General features: G+C 45.8%; 1 protein-coding gene across 1 annotated transcript in view; it reads right to left on the bottom strand.

Moving 5' to 3' along the window:
- Positions 1-3,262: 3,262 nt before the first annotated feature.
- Positions 3,263-18,723, bottom strand: part of htr7c (5-hydroxytryptamine (serotonin) receptor 7c) — a 64,466-nt gene continuing 49,005 nt past the window's right edge. Inside the window, exons 2-3 of the mRNA XM_037531962.1 lie at positions 8,225-8,563; positions 3,263-6,387 (exon numbers count right to left, since the gene is read on the bottom strand). Of these exons, the coding sequence (XP_037387859.1) occupies positions 5,964-6,387; positions 8,225-8,563 (763 nt within the window). The 3' untranslated portion in view covers positions 3,263-5,963. The remainder of the gene's footprint in view (positions 6,388-8,224; positions 8,564-18,723) is intronic.

Raw genomic sequence — 18,723 nt, 5'->3', positions numbered from 1 at the left:
AATATCTCGCTGCGAGTCGAGAGAAGAATAAAAAGACTTTTTGGGTCACGCTCCTCGTTCCTCGCCTCAGACGCGCAGATCTTCTCCTCTCTCCTAACATCCCGCTCATTGTTATTAGCGCTTAAATCTCCCACTCATGAATTGTTAATTGATGAAGGAGCTGAAATTTTTTTTGAATTTACTTTCCAGATCGTCTTTGTAGTTGAGGCCGACCAGAGTGACTGAAATCCTCCCTCATCATTTATTCATCACACGTCCGGTTCACGCCAACATCGCTTCATTCACCCTGAGCAGGGGGCGCAAACCAAATGTTAAGAGGAGCCACTTTGTCCTTTCAACAAAAAACAAACCACCTTAAGAGCCGCAGCATTTCATGTCGGTGTTACCCTCGAGGCTGTGAATGTCTGTGTGCTGATGTTCTAGTGTGTATGATCTAAACGAAATCACAGACCTGCTCTGCTTTGAGCTTCAGCACAGCTACAGCTGCTTTTCTCGCATCTCCAGCAGGAAACCTTTCCACTAAACTAGAGCAGTTTCTTGTAAAATGTCTCTCAACGTTCAACTTACACGGCAGAAGTGAAGTCCAGTTGGCCTGACTGCATGTCTTTGGACTGTGGGAGCAAACCGGAGAACCCAGAGGAACCCCACGCAGACACGGGGAGAACATGAACACTCCACACAGAGAGGACCCTGGTTACCCGGCCGGGGAATCGAACCCAGGCCCTCCTGGCTGTGAGGCAGCGCTACCCACTACGCCACCATGCCTATATATACATATGAGAGAGAGCATGTTCTGGATGATGGTGGCTGTGTGGAGGCGGGGAGGCTCTGAAGGTGATGACACACAGATCTGATGGCGTTTGATCTTTCAGGGTGGATGATGTAAATGGACAATAGTCACTGCTGGGATCATAAACAGTTCATGGGAATGGAGTCCTGAGATTTCAGCCTCCTAACAGGGCATTGTGTCACTGGCCTGCTGGACGATTGACGCATAAAAATGATTAAAAACGGAAGTTAACGCTTCAGCTGAAGTGTGCCGGCACAACAGGGTTCTAGATAAAGTAACAAAGCAGTGGTTGAGTATTTATGAGCAGCTTGTATCAGCGCTCACAGCATAACACATTTTACGAGGTAAAAGACTTCGCATTGACACGAGGTTCAGTAGGTGAAACATCACCCATGGGTAATGGAACTAAGGAGGCTTGGCCAAGAACACGGTACATAGGTTCTACAAAAGAACCTCAAACTGAAACCACATGAAAGAACACTTCATTTTAAAGAAAGGAAAACATTGTCAGGTTTATATATGGTGTTCTATTTATTTATGGCCAGCATATCATTTAACGCCGTCATTGTGTTATCAGTCGTAATTAATTTCCAGTCAAAAAGTTACTGAGTTTTCAGGAGATGTTAGTGAGGAGATCAGATATACAATAATCCATGTGCGTTAAGAAGAACATCAAAGTGATCAAACACCTGCTAAAAAACCTAAAGAGAAAGTGTGTCTCCTAACAACCACCTGGAAGAGCTGGTCGACCCCAAACTGCCCCCATCAGATAAACAGCACTGAAAGCTTTGATCTCTGAGAGAGAGGAGAAGATCAAGCTGCTTCAGATCTGAAAACATCCACAGGTGTTTCTGTCCATCCTTCCACTGTGAGAAGACCACTCAGCGCTGTGGGTCTGAAAGGACGTGTAGCTGATCGAGAAGAACCTCACTGAGAAAAGGAGACGGACACACCAAACAAAGAAGCTGAACGATGGACTGACCGCCCCAGAGTCCAGACCTCAGCACCACTGAATGGGTTTGGGAATCCCAGGTGGTCACGAAGGTGTTGTTAGGCTGTTGCTATGGTAATCCAAGTGGTTGCTAAAGTGATGTTAGGCTGGTGCTATGGCATCCCAAGTTTTTGCTAAGCTGTTGGTACGGGCAGCCTAGGTGGTTGCTGAGCTGTTGCTAGGCGGTTGCTGTCGCTAGGCTGTTGCTATGGTGTCCCAGGTGGTTGCTCAGGTGTTACTATGTTACTCCAGGTGTTACTAGGCCATCACTGTGGAATCTCAGGTGGCTGCTGAGCTGTTGCTATGGTATCCCAGGTGGTTGCTAAGGTGTTGCTTGGGCAGTGGTATTATTTGGATCGCAGAAAGCAGAAAATGCTAAGACTGAGCTTTGGAGGCGTGTCTGCAGGTTCTCTGAGGAGCTGAAAGTGAGTCTCCTGAGAAGAACGGAAGCTGGAATGAAGGGATAGTGACTCACTGACCCTCACGCAGCCGCGAGCCGAGTTAGCCGTCGTCATTTTCTCTGAAATGTTTTCTAGTTATTTAAATTTTTGACACACAAGAATAAGTTTCATAAAAGCAGCTTTGATCTGAAATTAAATGAAGCCGAACATTTACGGTTCAAGTGTTTCTTTCATAAAGAAAATGGTTCTACTCAAAATCATGAACACTCAAAGAACCATTTGAACACTTAAATGTTTCTCTGTGTGGCAAAGTGGTTCTTCAGATGAGGAGAAAGGTGTGGGTTCTGTACAGCACCAAAAAGGGTTCTTCTATTGTTACAAGTTTGGCATTGTAACAGTAGAACCCTTCTGGGTGCTATAGAGTGTACAGAACCTTATACAGCTCTAATCTGAAGAACCTCTTCACCGTTTAATGAGTAGAGTGCTCTTGTATTTAACGGCTGCTTTGATCTAAAACTAAACGCAAATATAAAATTATAATAACATTGAGTTTTAATCCATCGGCGTCCTTTTACTACAGTACCCAGCATGCATCATACCAGCCAATAAAAACAGACGCGATATTCGGCTTCGTTAGTAATGTTAGCCAGATAGTCGGTAAACGCCTCAGGTCTGGATAACGGCCTTAAACTTCATTACAGCCGATATCGTGGTGTGAATATGGAGAGAAACCGTGCCATCAAGCACTGCTTTGGTAAGTGTTTATAAACGTGTTATAAAGCCCCTGTTTAGGTAGTTTGAGGTCATAAAAAGACGGAGCAAGTTCATTGGATCTGCAGTGTTTTATATCAAATGAAGTGAGAGGTAGAGAGAGCACAGATTTCTGACCCAATAAAACAGACGTAACAAACACGAGGAATATATACACACACCCATCCTGCCCACGTCCTGCTGCACCTTCACACAGCCTCCCCAACACACACCCCCTCACACCCGCACGGCAGAACGACGCACGGCCACACCCCCTCACACCCGCACGGCAGAACGACGCACGGCCACACCCCCTCACACCCGCACGGCAGAACGACGCACGGCCACACCTCCTCACACCCGCACGGCAGAACACGCACGACCGCAGACGCCCTTCAGACCCGCACAGCCACACCCCCCTCACACCCGCACGCCAGGATGACCTATGGCCGCAGACACCCCCCAGACCCGCAGGCCAGGACGACGCACGGCCGCAGACGCCCCTCGCACCCGCACGCTAGGACGACCTATGGCCGCAGATGCCCCTCAGATCCGCGCGCCAGCATGACCTATGGCCACAGAGGCCCTTCAGACCCGCACGCCTGGACGACCTATGGCCGCAGATGCCCCTCAGATCCGCACGCCAGGATGACCTATGGCCACAGAGGCCCTTCAGACCCGCACGCCAGGACGACGCACGGCCGCAGACGCCTCTCGCACCCGCACGCCTGGACGACCTATGGCCGCAGACGCCCCTCACACCCGCGGGCCAAGACGACCTATGACCGCAGACGCTCCTCAGACCCACGTGGCAAGACGACGCCCCTCGCACTCGCACGCTAGGACGACACGAGGCCGCAGATGCCCCTCGCACCCGCGTGCCAGGACAACACTCGGCCACCAATACGGGTTCTTCTATCGTTTCAAGCTTGATATCATAATAGCAGAACCCTTTTTGGTGCTATGTAGAACCAACACATTCTCCATCAGTCTGAAGAACCGTTTCACACTGCAGAGAACCACTGAAGTATGCAGATGACTCTTTGAGTGTTCGTGGTTCCATATAGAACTTTTCCCTTTACTATGTTTTTAAGAGTGTACTGACCGCAACAAATCAGCTTCTTCTCCCCGGCCACTTTATTAGAAACCATGACTGTGTTTCCACTGGCTACAGCACTTCTAATAAAGTGACCAGTGAGTGGACGTACAAGGGGTGTTTCTGGGTAATTGCATGAAGCTGTTTCACCACAAATGATCAGAGTTAAAAGTGGGTGAAGGCCAAAAACAAGCCAGTGTCTTTGTAAGTAATAATCATAAAACAAACAAGTAAAAAATCCAGTTCATGTGACGAGCGTCGGCTAACGGCGTCTCCAGGATGTGAGCGTGATCGTTTGGTGATGAAGGTCATTAGAAAGCTCTGCAGCGACACACAAATCCCCTGCGAGCTTCAAGCACAGTTCACTGGTCACTCGTGACAAAGACTTTTCACGTCTCTCTCCGTCATTATGGCAGTTTTAATGGTGAGGAAAGTCGTCTCCGGATTCCGAAACTGGGACGGTAGTTTTCTCCGTTTCTGCGGTTCTGTTAAGCTCTTTGCCTCTGTCAGCCGTTCAGACGTCTGCAGTAAGCAAATCGTTACAAAACGCTTCCGTTAACATTACACAGAAAAGCACTGAAGATATCAAAGATTCATGAAGGTGGTTTAAAACGGGGACAGTAAACATCATGATGGTAAATTAAGTTTGACAATTTACAGTGTTTTGCCGTCCATACGGACTTTCTCCTCCACAACGTCCCGTAGGAAACGGGGATATATTGAAAATACGTTACAATGCATTTTGTGTTATTTGATTTATTCTGCAGCCAAACAAAGCCAGACTGCAGATCGCAGGAGTCCCTTGTTTCCACTCGAGAGTTCCAGTTCCTCAGATTATCGTTCCTTAGCATGTCATCGTCCGCGGCTCAAGAACCGCAGAGAAGCGCTAAGTGTGTCTGTCTCGCTTGTCAGGTCTGTCCAGAAAGCAGGCGGGATCAGGGCGAAGCGTCCACACAGAGCCCGTCGAGGTCAATAGTCCATCAAAAACCCGACGGCCGCACCTCGCCACCAGCTCCTAAAATAGCCGGCTGAGTCACTGTAAAAGGCAAGGTGAGCGTCCTGTCTCTCCACACCCCCTCACTGGAGCCCCCACCACCCCCAACCTCCCCAACGATTTCCAATAGTCAGCGCAGACCACAAAGCCTTACAGCCACAATTATCCACCAGCCCCTACGGTTCCCATCTGGGGACTCGGTCAGCGGACGCTCAGACACGGACTGAACATCTGCTTGCTGCAGGCCGCTCCTCCTCTCTGACTGACGGATCAAAGTCCAGAAAAACACATTCCAGTTTCACAAAGAGAAGAAAAAATAAAGCCATCCTGATCGGCAGGACGGATCTCGCAGGTGGTTTAGCATCCAAAAACAAGGCCTGCCTGAAAAATGAAGCAAAACAAAATATTAGGCTCCAAAAACTTTGTCTTAAAATGTGAGATACCGGCGAAAAAGACCAACATTGATTTCAGGATAAAACAACTGGTCGTCCAGAAGAAAGAAAAAAACAAAGACAATAAAACTTCAATAAAAAAATTAAATTATAGCTACTAAAGAAGAAAATTTACGGTCCAAAAAGACAGATTAAAAAAAAACATCCGGGGTCCCGGAATGGTGGAATAGGTCGCCCAGACTTTCTTTAAAGCTCGTTTAGAATCCAAAAATGGCTTTTTCCAAATCAGGTCCTGGAAAAGAAAAAGAGAAATCCAAAAACGGCTTTGTTGAAATTGGGTTTACACCCGAAATCAGACGCTAGACAAAAACGAAACGTGTTAAAAATGACTTGTTCAACAAATTTCTGAAAGAAAAAAAAATCTACAGTGAAAAAAAAAAACGACTCCGTCCAAAAAAAAGTGAAAAAGGTAAAAACAAAAAGGCCACTTAGTCCAAACGGGCTGGTCAGCATCAGCGTTTCTGAAATAAAACAAGTCTCTGGACGTTCCTAAACCTTCAGGGCCTCGTGCACGCCCACGGCGGAGAGGCGGCGGTTGATGTTGCGATAGCGGCACCGCAGCAGGTCCCTGTAGGTGGAGCGAAGGTCCCGGTTGAAGAAGGCGTAGATGAAGGGGTTGACGAGCGAGTTGGCGTAGCCGAACCACAGCAGCATCCGCTCCAGCCAGATGGGGATGCAGCTGCACTCCACGCCGCAGATGAAGGGCCTGGCGGTGGACAGGATGAAGAAGGGCAGCCAGCAGATGGAGAAGACCCCCACGATGACACCGAGGGTGGTGGCTGCCTTCTGCTCCCGCTTGAAGATGGACATGTTTTGGCGTTCGGGGCTGAGGAGCCGAGAAAGAGCCGCGCATTCCTCGGCCACTCCGGCGCCGTGGTGCTGAGGCTTCAGACCCTGCATCCTTACCGCTTCGCTAGGAGAAACGACCAAAGGACAACAGTGACCACTGATCTCAGCTCACAGCTCTTCTCTACACTTCAGTCATCATGGCCAGTAGACAGTGTGGAGAATTCTAGCCTGATTCGTTCTGAAGTTTCGAGGCTTTTATATCAAACATTTTATTCAGTGGAAAAGGTACGAATTTCGATGCGTTCTAACTTCGGAATGATTGGTACTGGATGCGTGAAATGGTCAGGATTTGTTCTTAGATTTATGGAAACATACTTTATTACCCTGTTCTTCAGTGGTCAGGACCCCCATGGACCCTCACAGACCAGGTACTACAGTGGTGCTTGAAAGTTTGTGAACCCTTTGGAATTTTCTATATTTCTGCATAAATTTGACCTGAAACATCATCAGATTTTCACACAAGTCCTAAAAGTAGATAAAGAGAACCCAGTTAAACAAGCGGCACTAAAACATTACACGGGTCATTTGTTTATTGAGGAAAATGATCCAATATCTGTGAGTGGGAAAAGTCTGTGAACCTGTAGGATTAGCAGCTCATTTGAAGGTGAAATTAGTCAGGTGTTTTCAATCAGTGGGATGACGATCAGGTGCGAGTGGGCACCCTGTTTTATTTAGAGAACAGGGATCTGTCTAAGTCCACTCTTCACTACACACGTTTATGGAAGTGTGTCACGGCCTGAACAGAGGAGCTTTCCGAGGACCTCAGAAAAAGAGCTGTTGATGCTCATCAAGCTGGAAAAGGTTACAGAACCATCTCTACAGAGTTTGGACTCCACCAAACCACAGTCAGACAGATTGTGTACAAATGGAGGAAATTCAACACCATCGTTTCCTTCCCCAGGAGCGGTCGACCAACAAATCACCCCAAGAGCCAGGCGTGTGATAGTCGGCGAGGTCACAGAGGACCCCAGGGTAACTGCTAAGCCACTGAAGGCCTCTCTCACACTGGCTAATGTTAATGTTCATGAGTCCACCATCAGGAGAACACTGAACAACTATGGTGTGCATGGCAGGGTTGCCAGGAGAAGCCGCTGCTCATCTGCAGTCTGCTGTTAATGAGAGGAAACCCCCCCCACATCCCACAGTTGAAGCTGTTCTGTACGGAGAAGTGGGCTGAAATTCCTCCCAGCCGGTGTGCAGGACTGACCAACAGTTATTGCTGCACGGGCGGGTCACACCAGATACTGAAAACAAAGGTTCACAGACTTTTACCTCTCAAATACGTCAGATTGGATCATTTTCCTCAATAAACAAATGGTCACAGGACGCTGCCCACAGGACGCTGCCCACAGGACGCTGCCCACAGGACGCTGCCCACAGGACGTTGCTGGCGGACTATTCTATTGGTGGACTATTCTCAGTCCAGCAGCGACACTGAGGTGTTTAAAAACTCCAGCAGCTGCTGTGTCTGATCCACTCAGACCAGCACAACACACACTAACACACCACCACCACATCAGTGTTACTGCAGTGCTGAGAATGACCCACCACCCAAACAGTACCTGCTCTGTGAGGGTCCATGGGGGGTCCTGACCACTGAAGAACAGGGTAACAGAGAAACAGATGGACTACAGTCTGTAACTGTAGAACTACAGAGTGCAGCTATACGGTCAGTGGAGCTGATGAGGTGGACAGTGAGTGTAGAAACGAGGAGGTGGTCAGAATGTTCTGCCTGGTCAGTGTATTTTTATTCTCTGAAGCCACAAAATGTTTCTGTTCGATTACCTAAACTCCCAGCTTCTAAACATTTGTGAATTGTGACTCTCAATAAAAACGAGCTTTAATTCTCCACCTTGACTTTTTCCTGTATTTAAATATAATTTACTTTAACCTAGTAATACTTTTTACAGTGGAGCTCGCTGGCAGGAGGGTCCAAGCTGCGGACGATGCTGGTGAAGCGGTGTTTGGCTCCGCTCTTGCGAGCAGCCTTGAAGATCTTGTAGTACATGAAGAGCATGACGAGCATGGGGATGTAGAAGGCCACAGCGGTGGAGTAGATGGTGTAGCTGAAGTCCTGGCTGATCAGACACACTCCCTCCGTGTTGATGTTCTTTGCCCAGCCGCAGAACGGAGGCAGCGTGATGGAGGCCGACACCAGCCACACTCCGAAGATCATCTTGGCCATCAGCTGTCCGTTCTGACGGGCCGGGTAGGTCAGCGGTCGCGTGATTCCGAGATACCTACAAAAACAAAACAGCAGCTGGGTGAGAGATTTATTCACTGGAGGGTGGGGCTAAATGGTCATAGGCTGAATGGGTGGGGCTAAACTGATGTAGGTTGAATGGGAGGGGCTAAGCTGCTGTTGGCTGAATGGGAGGGGCTAAGCCGCTGTTGGCTGAATGGGAGGGGCTAAGCCGCTGTTGGCTGAATGGGTGGGGCTAAGATGCTGTTGGCTGAATGGGAGGGGCTAAGGTGCTGTTGGCTGAATGGGAGGGGCTAAGCTGCTATTGGCTGAATGGGTGGGGCTAAGCTGCTGTTGGCTGAATGGGTGGGGCTAAGCTGCTGTTGGCTGAATGGGTGGGGCTAAGATGCTGTTGGCTGAATGGGTGGGGCTAAGCTGTTGTTGGCTGAATGGGAGGGGCTAAGCTGTTGTTGGCTGAATGGGAGGGGCTAGGCTGCTGTTGGCTGAATGGGTGGGGCTACGCTGCTGTTGGCTGAATGGGAGGGGCTAAGCTGCTGTTGGCTGAATGGGTGGGGCTAAGCTGCTGTTGGCTGAATGGGTGGGGCTAAGCTGCTGTTGGCTGAATGGGTGGGGCTAGGCTGCTGTTGGCTGAATGGGAGGGGCTAAGCTGCTGTTGGCTGAATGGGAGGGGCTAGGCTGCTGTTGGCTGAATGGGTGGGGCTAGGCTGCTGTTGGCTGAATGGGTGGGGCTAGGCTGCTGTTGGCTGAATGGGAGGGGCTAAGCTGCTGTTGGCTGAATGGGAGGGGCTAAGCTGCTGTTGGCTGAATAGGTGGGGCTAAGCTGCTGTTGGCTGAATGGGTGGGGCTAAGCTGCTGTTGGCTGAATGGGTGGGGCTAGGCTGCTGTTGGCTGAATGGGAGGGGCTAGGCTGCTGTTGTTGGCTGAATGGGAGGGGCTAGGCTGCTGTTGGCTGAATGGGAGGGGCTAAGCTGCTGTTGGCTGAATGGGAGGGGCTAAGCTGCTGTTGGCTGAATGGGAGGGGCTAGGCTGCTGTTGGCTGAATGGGTGGGGCTAGGCTGCTGTTGGCTGAATGGGAGGGGCTAGGCTGCTGTTGGCTGAATGGGAGGGGCTAGGCTGCTGTTGGCTGAATTTAGATCATTTTATCCACCAGGAATGTACCTTGGAGTTACAGTCCAGACTTACAGAGTGTGTATCCCGTTTCTGCTCCTGTGGCTCGTACTGAATTAGGAAAACAGGCTTTTATGTTTGCTGTTCCATCTGACTGAAATTTGCTTCAAACAGACTTAAAACTTGAAAAACTTGCACTGTTGGCTGCTCTCAATTCCGCTGTACAGGAACTGTAGGCAGGTTTATCTGTAGTTTTAAAAGTGAAAAACCAAAGACATCCCAGTTGGCTCCTCATGAAACTGCTTGAGAGAAAGCCAAGAGTATGCAAAGCAGTAAGAAGACATAGACGGAATACCGAAGAATGTAAAGTGGAGGATAGCATGGAGGTGTTTCTGATAAAGTGGCCAGTTAGTGGAAGCCCAAGGTGGGTGTTTCTAATAAAGTGGCCAGTCAGTGGAAGCCCAAGGTGGGTGTTTCTAATAAAGTGGCCAGTGAGCGGAAGCCCAAGGTGGGTGTTTCTAATAAAGTGGCCAGTGAGTGGAAGCACAAGGTGGGTGTTTCTAATAAAGTGGCTAGTGAGTGGAAGCCCAAGGTGGGTGTTTCTAATAAAGTGGCCAGTGAGCGGAAGCACTAGGTGGGTGTTTCTAATAAAGTGGCCAGTGAGTGGAAGCACAAGGTAGGTGTTTCTAATAAAGTGGCCTACACCGTTGTTGGTATCTAATCTCCGTACACATGCACGGATGAATAAGCCTGTTTTTCTACACAGAAAACAATCATTCAAAAAGGCCAAAAACAGAGTTAGCAGTTTTTCTCATGGCAGCAACAACAAACTGATGGCATATCCAGGACAGAACGGTGATGTCGTCGTCTGCTGGTGATGAATGACATTAAAAGCTCTTTGCACAGCGAAGCAGAGATGCCAGTGAGAGGCAGCTGGGTGAACGACGTGAGCGAGGATATTAAAGCGAGGTGCGGGTGGGCGAACTGGGACAGAACGGCGGTCTCGACACATCACAACAGCAGAGGAAAACAACTGTGGCGGAGTTAAGATTCAAGGTCAGGACTCAGCAGAAGAGGGTACTACAGCTAGGTGTGAGATGACTAACAGCACTGCTGAAAATAGACGGACACTGCGTGGGCTGTTCTTCACACTGTTGGTCGACTACGATTTAAAAAACTAGCATTTCGTTTGGAACATAAAGCGTCCAAGAATGCCTTAAAGGTTCAGAGACGAGACTGGCATGTTGTCATAGTATCCAAATGTAATCCTGTAAATGCATAATTAATTAACACTTACATGTACTTTGTGTTTTGTATGGACAGTTATGAGCCTGCACTGTTGTGTGTGTGTGTGTGTGTGTGTGTGTGTATGTATGTATGTATGTATGTATGTATGTATGTATATAATGGCCAAAAGTATGTGGACAACTTCCCATCACACCTATATAAGCTTGTTGGACATGCCATTCCAAAACCAAAATGGGCATTAATATGAAGTTGGTCACTTATCATCTCTCTATCATCCCTCCTCCACCAAACTTTACTGTCTCTGCATTCCAGCAGGTAACGTTCTCCAGACATCCACCAAAACCTGGTCATCATCAGACTGACAGAGAACATGGTTCCACTGAGTCCAAGGGCGGTGCTTTACACCCCTCCAGCCAACGCTTGGCATTGTGATCTTAGGCCTGTGTGCAGCTGCTCAGCCATGGAAACCCATTTCATGAAGCTCTGGTCAGTCCAGAGGCAGTTTGAATCTGTAGGGAGTGAATAAACAGAGAATACGCACTCTGCGCTTCAGCACTCAGGGCTTCCACTTCATGGCTGAGCTGCTTGTGCTACCATAAATGTTACCACACTAATAGCACTTACGGTTGTCTGGGGTAGATCTAGCAAGGCATATTTCACCAACTGACTTGTGGCAGAGGCAGCATCTGACAGTTTAAGGCCACAATCAAAGCCACCGAGCTCTTCAATACGACCCATTGTAATGTGGTGTGTGTCTATGGAGATTGCATGACTGTGTACTTTATTTTGTACACCTGTTACTAATGGGTGTGCCGGAAACACGTCATAATTAGGAGGGGTGTCCACATACTTTTGGCTATATAGTGTAAGAGTTGGCAAAGTTGACAAATGCAAGGGTGTTTGTAAATGTTTATGTAGGTCCGTGTCAGTTGCCGTAACAAGACTACATGCACAACGGTAGCCGGGTTTCCATCCAGCTGTTAAATGAAATTCAAGCCAATAATTAAAGCGTCAGGAAAAATATGCAAATTAGCATTGCATAATGCAAACACCATTTCCTTCAGCAACTCTCTGAAACCCTTCGGAGAAGTGCGGGAAGAGTTTACAGGGAAGACGATGTTGAGCAGCTTCTCGTCAGTGCCGGGTTGAGTTTTACAGCGCTGAGTGTGGAGATGGACACGCTGGAAACGTCCATTAATCACCTGCTGCACCTTCTTTCTGTTTACCCTCCACCATCAGCGTTACGTTTCTCTCTGATAAGATAAAGGCTGGTCTGTCGGCTGGTTCCTGCGGCCTTCTGTCAGTGTTTCAGGACTACGACCACAAAAACAGAAACATCCGACTTTATTCTGTTCGCATTAGTAGGGGGCAGTCGTGGGCTGGAGGTCAGGGAACTGGCCCTGTGACCAGAAGGTCGCCAGTTCGATCCCCAGAGCCGACAGTCCATGACTGAGGTGTCCTTGAGCAAGACACCCAACCCCCAACTTCTCCCTGGGCGCTGCAGATTGGGCTGCCCACCGCTCCGGGCAAGTGTGCTCACTGCCCCCTAGTGTGTGTGTTCACTAGTGTGTATGTGGTGTTTCACTTCATGGATGGGTTAAATGCGGAGGTGGAATTTCCCCGTTGTGGGACTAATAAGGGAATCTTAATCTTAATTTCCATTATTTACTCATGAAAATGTGTTTTCAATGTAATTTATTACGTTTTTTATTATCCGGAAAATGATGTGCTATGCTTTTATGCAAATTTTGACTATTATTTGATAAACTGCAAAAATCGACGTCTTGGCTGGTGAAATTCTCAAATCTGGTTAATATACGTCATTTTTTTTTATGTTGAGATTATTGTACGCTTGTTGTAAGATTATATATTTCTATCTTTTTTAGTCTTTTAAGTGATTTTACTCAGTTTATTCCACTTCATTGGCAGATAATTTTGCTTTTAGTAAGAAATTTGCTTAAAACGAGCCAAATTATCTGCTATCGTAGTGAGATTTGCCTTACTAAAAACACAAAGTACAAAATGTTCAAAAATAAGTGAAATGATCTTAAAATAAGCCCACAAGAATCTCAATATGAGAAATATTAGATTTCCCAGGTAGATGTAGATCATTTCGTTTTCCTACAGGTTTTTTCTTATTTGATATGTCAGAATATGCATAAACACACATGCAGGGAAACCTACCGAGAAACGTTTACTTTCCACGCAGTTTCTTTACGTGTTTCAATGAGAAATAATGAAACACATTTCCAGAATTCTCTGCATAATTAAGCAGTCCAGATGTAAACTGGGCGGTTTGGTTTCTAGATAAACTGACCGAGTCAGAGCCGTTCACAGTGGAGGTGATGGGAACCAGACGTCCCTCTAAAAGCTCCTCACAGTGGAGGTGATGGGAACCAGACGTCCCTCTAAAAGCTCCTCACAGTGGTGGTGATGGGAACCAGACGTCCCTCTAAAAGCTCCTACAGAAAGTTCCTACATGAACTGGTTCTGAATTCACTGCCTGATGACTGAGACGCTGTTTTATGAGAGTTTAGAGAACTTCAACTCCATTCATGGTGGAGGAAAACATGCAGGGCGCTGTGCGGCAAAATAGTCCCCAAAGAAAACTCATTATTCCAGATTTTCCACTGTTTTCCATCATCAACATTCCATATAAGCTCAGAAGACTCGTGTAGGTTCTCTGGTGGTTCTGGATGGTAAATAAAGTGTCTATATCTGTGTTGTAGTCATGGCGACGCCTGGTTCCCATCACCACCACTGTAAAGACGTCTGAACTGTTTCACACCAAACCCTCTGGATCTCTGATTACACCTCACACTGAATAATTACTCAGGTAATTCTTAATCATCAGTCGATGCTGATGAATCGTTAGTTAGATCGTATAGAAAGAGGAAGGAATCCTCACAGATGCGGCATAAATCCTGCTTTTTTAAAGGCGAGTTATAGGTGGGGGGTTTTTTTGTGGTCCTGATGTTATGTTGTGCCATGTTGCCATGGCAACGGGCTCTGATGCTGATTGTAGGGGATATGGAACTCGATCTGTCTGCTGCAATCCTATTCACTCTCTCTCTCTCTCTCTCTCTCTCTCTCTCTCTCTCTCTCTCTCTCTCTATTCTCTTTCTTTTCTCTCTCTCGCTCAGGCAGTTCACGCTACTCTTTCAGTGAAGTGCCTCTTATCCCCCCCCCACCGTCCGCAGCATCTCTTTTGCACCAGCATGTGCAGCTGAAGAAGCAGAGTATTTATTTATTGTGTGTGTGTGTGTGTGTGTGTGTGTGTGGAAGTGCTAATGCGCCGGTGTTTGTGAGACAGGCAGACTCTGAATTGAGAGAGAGCGCGTTTGTGTGGCTTGTCCTACTTTACAGCTAACCAGATTCATAAAGAGCTCGCAGTGAGAGAGTCCAGCTGCTTCTGCCCAGAGCTGCTCCACACAGCCTGAGATTAGCATGTTGTTAGAAAGACTTGGAATAAACTTTGTTAATGAGGTCAGTTCCTTTCAGACAGAGGCATGCAAATAAACCTCATTCTGACTGGCAGCCCAGGCTGAAACTCCCTTTAACACTTAAACTGCTAATGGGTGGGGCTAAATGGCTGTAGCTGAGTGGGTGGGGCTAAACCGCTGTAGCTGAGTGGGTGGGGCTAAACTGCTGTAAGATTTCTTATGTATCCTGGTGTAAAGGCGTGATTGGTCGATTCCTAACTATATTGATAGTTAATCTGTGATGTGAAGCCTTCAGTCCAGCTCCTGAAGTCCTGAGCAATAGGAGAGCTCGATTAGCCGTATCTGCTGAGATACCACAGAGAAATCAACCCTGATTGGATCACTTTCTATCGGCCGTTTTAAGATTTAAACCCTTTTATTTCCAACCAAAGCTTAACAGTGAAATGAGTGTTGCTGTATTATTCAACACGGCGCGATTCACAGAATTCACAGAAACTGTAGCGCAGTCGTTTTCCTGACTGTGTGGATCAGCAGCGGGAGAGCGATTATTTCTGACTAATGACTGGAAAGTGTTTATGATCTATACATTTTCTCTCGTCATCCTCGCTCTCGAGGCAGAGCAGAGTGCCTATGAAGCGTGAGTGTTTTCCTAAAGCACACGTTTCCTCATGCAGGGAAAAATCCCTCTCAGCCTCTTTCCTGCCTCTCAGCCGTACAGCCCACCGCAGCTGAACATTCGCTGAGTAAAACGCTTTGAATTAGAATTTCATCGTTTAATTTCTATACAAATACACAGTGGAGCGAAGTCACGCTGGTCTTGGCCTCGGGGCAGCACCACGAGTTGATGTACCTAAGCTTTGCCCAGAGATACGTTCTATTGTAGCTCCTGCTGTGAGGCTGGATGAGCTTTACGAAGTGATGCTAGAACAGTAGAACACGACTGGGTCGTTCTCCATTTGGAGGGGAAACCATGTCAGAAAGGCTGCAGGGCGTAAAAAGATGCTTAAGATCAAAAAGGCACAGGACCAAAGGTCAATATGTACATTTACAGAGATGACCGAAGATTCAATAACACTTTTCATCTTCTGTAGAACGACTCGGTTTATATCACAATACCTACATTTAGAGCCGGTTATTCATTCAGCCTAACGAGAAACTGTAGAACGACTCGGTTTATATCACAATACCTACATTTAGAGCCGGTTATTCATTCAGCCTAATGAGAAACTATAGAACGGACTCGGTTTATATCACAATACCTACATTTAGAGTTGGTTATTCATTCAGTCTAATGAGAAACTGTAGAACAGACTCGGTTTATATCACAATACCTACATTTAGAGTCGGTTATTCATTCAGTCTAATGAGAAACTGTAGAACAGACTCGGTTTATATCACAATACCTACATTTAGAGTCGGTTATTCATTCAGTCTAATGAGAAACTGTAGAACGGACTCGGTTTATATCACAATACCTACATTTAGAGCCGGTTATTCATTCAGCCTAATGAGAAACTGTAGAACGGACTCGGTTTATATCACAATACCTACATTTAGAGTCGGTTATTCATTCAGCCTAATGAGAAACTGTAGAACGGACTCGGTTTATATCACAATGCCTACATTTAGAGTCGGTTATTCATTCAGTCTAATGAGAAACTGTAGAACAGACTCGGTTTATATCACAATACCTACATTTAGAGTCGGTTATTCATTCAGTCTAACGAGAAACTGTAGAACGGACTCGGTTTATATCACAATACCTACATTTAGAGTCGGTTATTCATTCAGCCTAATGAGAAACTGTAGAACGGACTCGGTTTATATCACAATACCTACATTTAGAGTCGGTTATTCATTCAGTCTAACGAGAAACTGTAGAACGGACTCGGTTTATATCACAATACCTACATTTAGAGTCGGTTATTCATTCAGTCTAATGAGAAACTGTAGAACGGACTCGGTTTATATCACAATACCTACATTTAGAGTCGGTTATTCATTCAGTCTAATGAGAAACTGTAGAACGGACTCGGTTTATATCACAATACCTACATTTAGAGTCGGTTATTCATTCAGCCTAATGAGAAACTGTAGAACGGACTCGGTTTATATCACAATACCTACATTTAGAGTCGGTTATTCATTCAGTCTAATGAGAAACTGTAGAACGGACTCGGTTTATATCACAATACCTACATTTAGAGCCGGTTATTCATTCAGCCTAACGAGAAACTGTAGAACGACTCGGTTTATATCACAATACCTACATTTAGAGTCGGTTATTCATTCAGCCTAATGAGAAACTGTAGAACGGACTCGGTTTATATCACAATACCTACATTTAGAGCCGGTTATTCATTCAGTCTAATGAGAAACTGTAGAACGGACTCGGTTTATATCACAATACCTACATTTAGAGCCGGTTATTCATTCAGTCTAATGAGAAACTGTAGAACGGACTCGGTTTATATCACAATACCTACATTTAGAGTCGGTTATTCATTCAGTCTAACGAGAAACTGTAGAACGGACTCGGTTTATATCACAATACCTACATTTAGAGCCGGTTATTCATTCAGTCTAATGAGAAACTGTAGAACGGACTCGGTTTATATCACAATACCTACATTTAGAGCCGGTTATTCATTCAGTCTAACGAGAAACTGTAGAACGGACTCGGTTTATATCACAATACCTACATTTAGAGCCGGTTATTCATTCAGTCTAACGAGAAACTGTAGAACGACTCGGTTTATATCACAATACCTACATTTAGAGTCGGTTATTCATTCAGTCTAATGAGAAACTGTAGAACGACTCGGTTTATATCACAATACCTACATTTAGAGTCGGTTATTCATTCAGCCTAATGAGAAACTGTAGAACGGACTCGGTTTATATCACAATACCTACATTTAGAGCCGGTTATTCATTCAGCCTAACGAGAAACTGTAGAACGGACTCGGTTTATATCACAATACCTACATTTAGAGCCGGTTATTCATTCAGTCTAATGAGAAACTGTAGAACGGACTCGGTTTATATCACAATACCTACATTTAGAGTCGGTTATTCATTCAGTCTAACGAGAAACTGTAGAACGGACTCGGTTTATATCACAATACCTACATTTAGAGCCGGTTATTCATTCAGTCTAACGAGAAACTGTAGAACGGACTCCGTTTATATCACAATACCTACATTTAGAGCCGGTTATTCATTCAGCCTAATGAGAAACTGTAGAACGGACTCGGTTTATATCACAATACCTACATTTAGAGTCGGTTATTCATTCAGCCTAATGAGAAACTGTAGAACAGACTCGGTTTATATCACAATACCTACATTTAGAGTCGGTTATTCATTCAGCCTAATGAGAAACTGTAGAACGACTCGGTTTATATCACAATACCTACATTTAGAGCCGGTTATTCATTCAGCCTAATGAGAAACTGTAGAACAGACTCGGTTTATATCACAATACCTACATTTAGAGTCGGTTATTCATTCAGTCTAATGAGAAACTGTAGAACGGACTCGGTTTATATCACAATACCTACATTTACAGTCGGTTATTCATTCAGCCTAATGAGAAACTGTAGAACGACTCGGTTTATATCACAATACCTACATTTAGAGTCGGTTATTCATTCAGCCTAACGAGAAACTGTAGAACGGACTCGGTTTATATCACAATACCTACATTTAGAGCCGGTTATTCATTCAGCCTAACGAGAAACTGTAGAACGGACTCGGTTTATATCACAATACCTACATTTAGAGCCGGTTATTCATTCAGTCTAATGAGAAACTGTAGAACGGACTCGGTTTATATCACAATACCTACATTTAGAGTCGGTTATTCATTCAGTCTAACGAGAAACTGTAGAACGGACTCGGTTTATATCACAATACCTACATTTAGAGCCGGTTATTCATTCAGTCTAACGAGAAACTGTAGAACGGACTCCGTTTATATCACAATACCTACATTTAGAGCCGGTTATTCATTCAGCCTAATGAGAAACTGTAGAACAGACTCGGTTTATATCACAATACCTACATTTAGAGCCGGTTATTCATTCAGCCTAATGAGAAACTGTAGAACAGACTCGGTTTATATCACAATACCTACATTTAGAGTCGGTTATTCATTCAGCCTAATGAGAAACTGTAGAACGACTCGGTTTATATCACAATACCTACATTTAGAGCCGGTTATTCATTCAGCCTAATGAGAAACTGTAGAACAGACTCGGTTTATATCACAATACCTACATTTAGAGTCGGTTATTCATTCAGTCTAATGAGAAACTGTAGAACGGACTCGGTTTATATCACAATACCTACATTTACAGTCGGTTATTCATTCAGCCTAATGAGAAACTGTAGAACG

The sequence above is a fragment of the Pygocentrus nattereri genome, chromosome 20 (assembly GCF_015220715.1).
Source record: "Pygocentrus nattereri isolate fPygNat1 chromosome 20, fPygNat1.pri, whole genome shotgun sequence".
NCBI classification, from domain to species: domain Eukaryota; kingdom Metazoa; phylum Chordata; class Actinopteri; order Characiformes; family Serrasalmidae; genus Pygocentrus; species Pygocentrus nattereri.
This window is presented reverse-complemented; position numbering and strand designations above follow the sequence as displayed.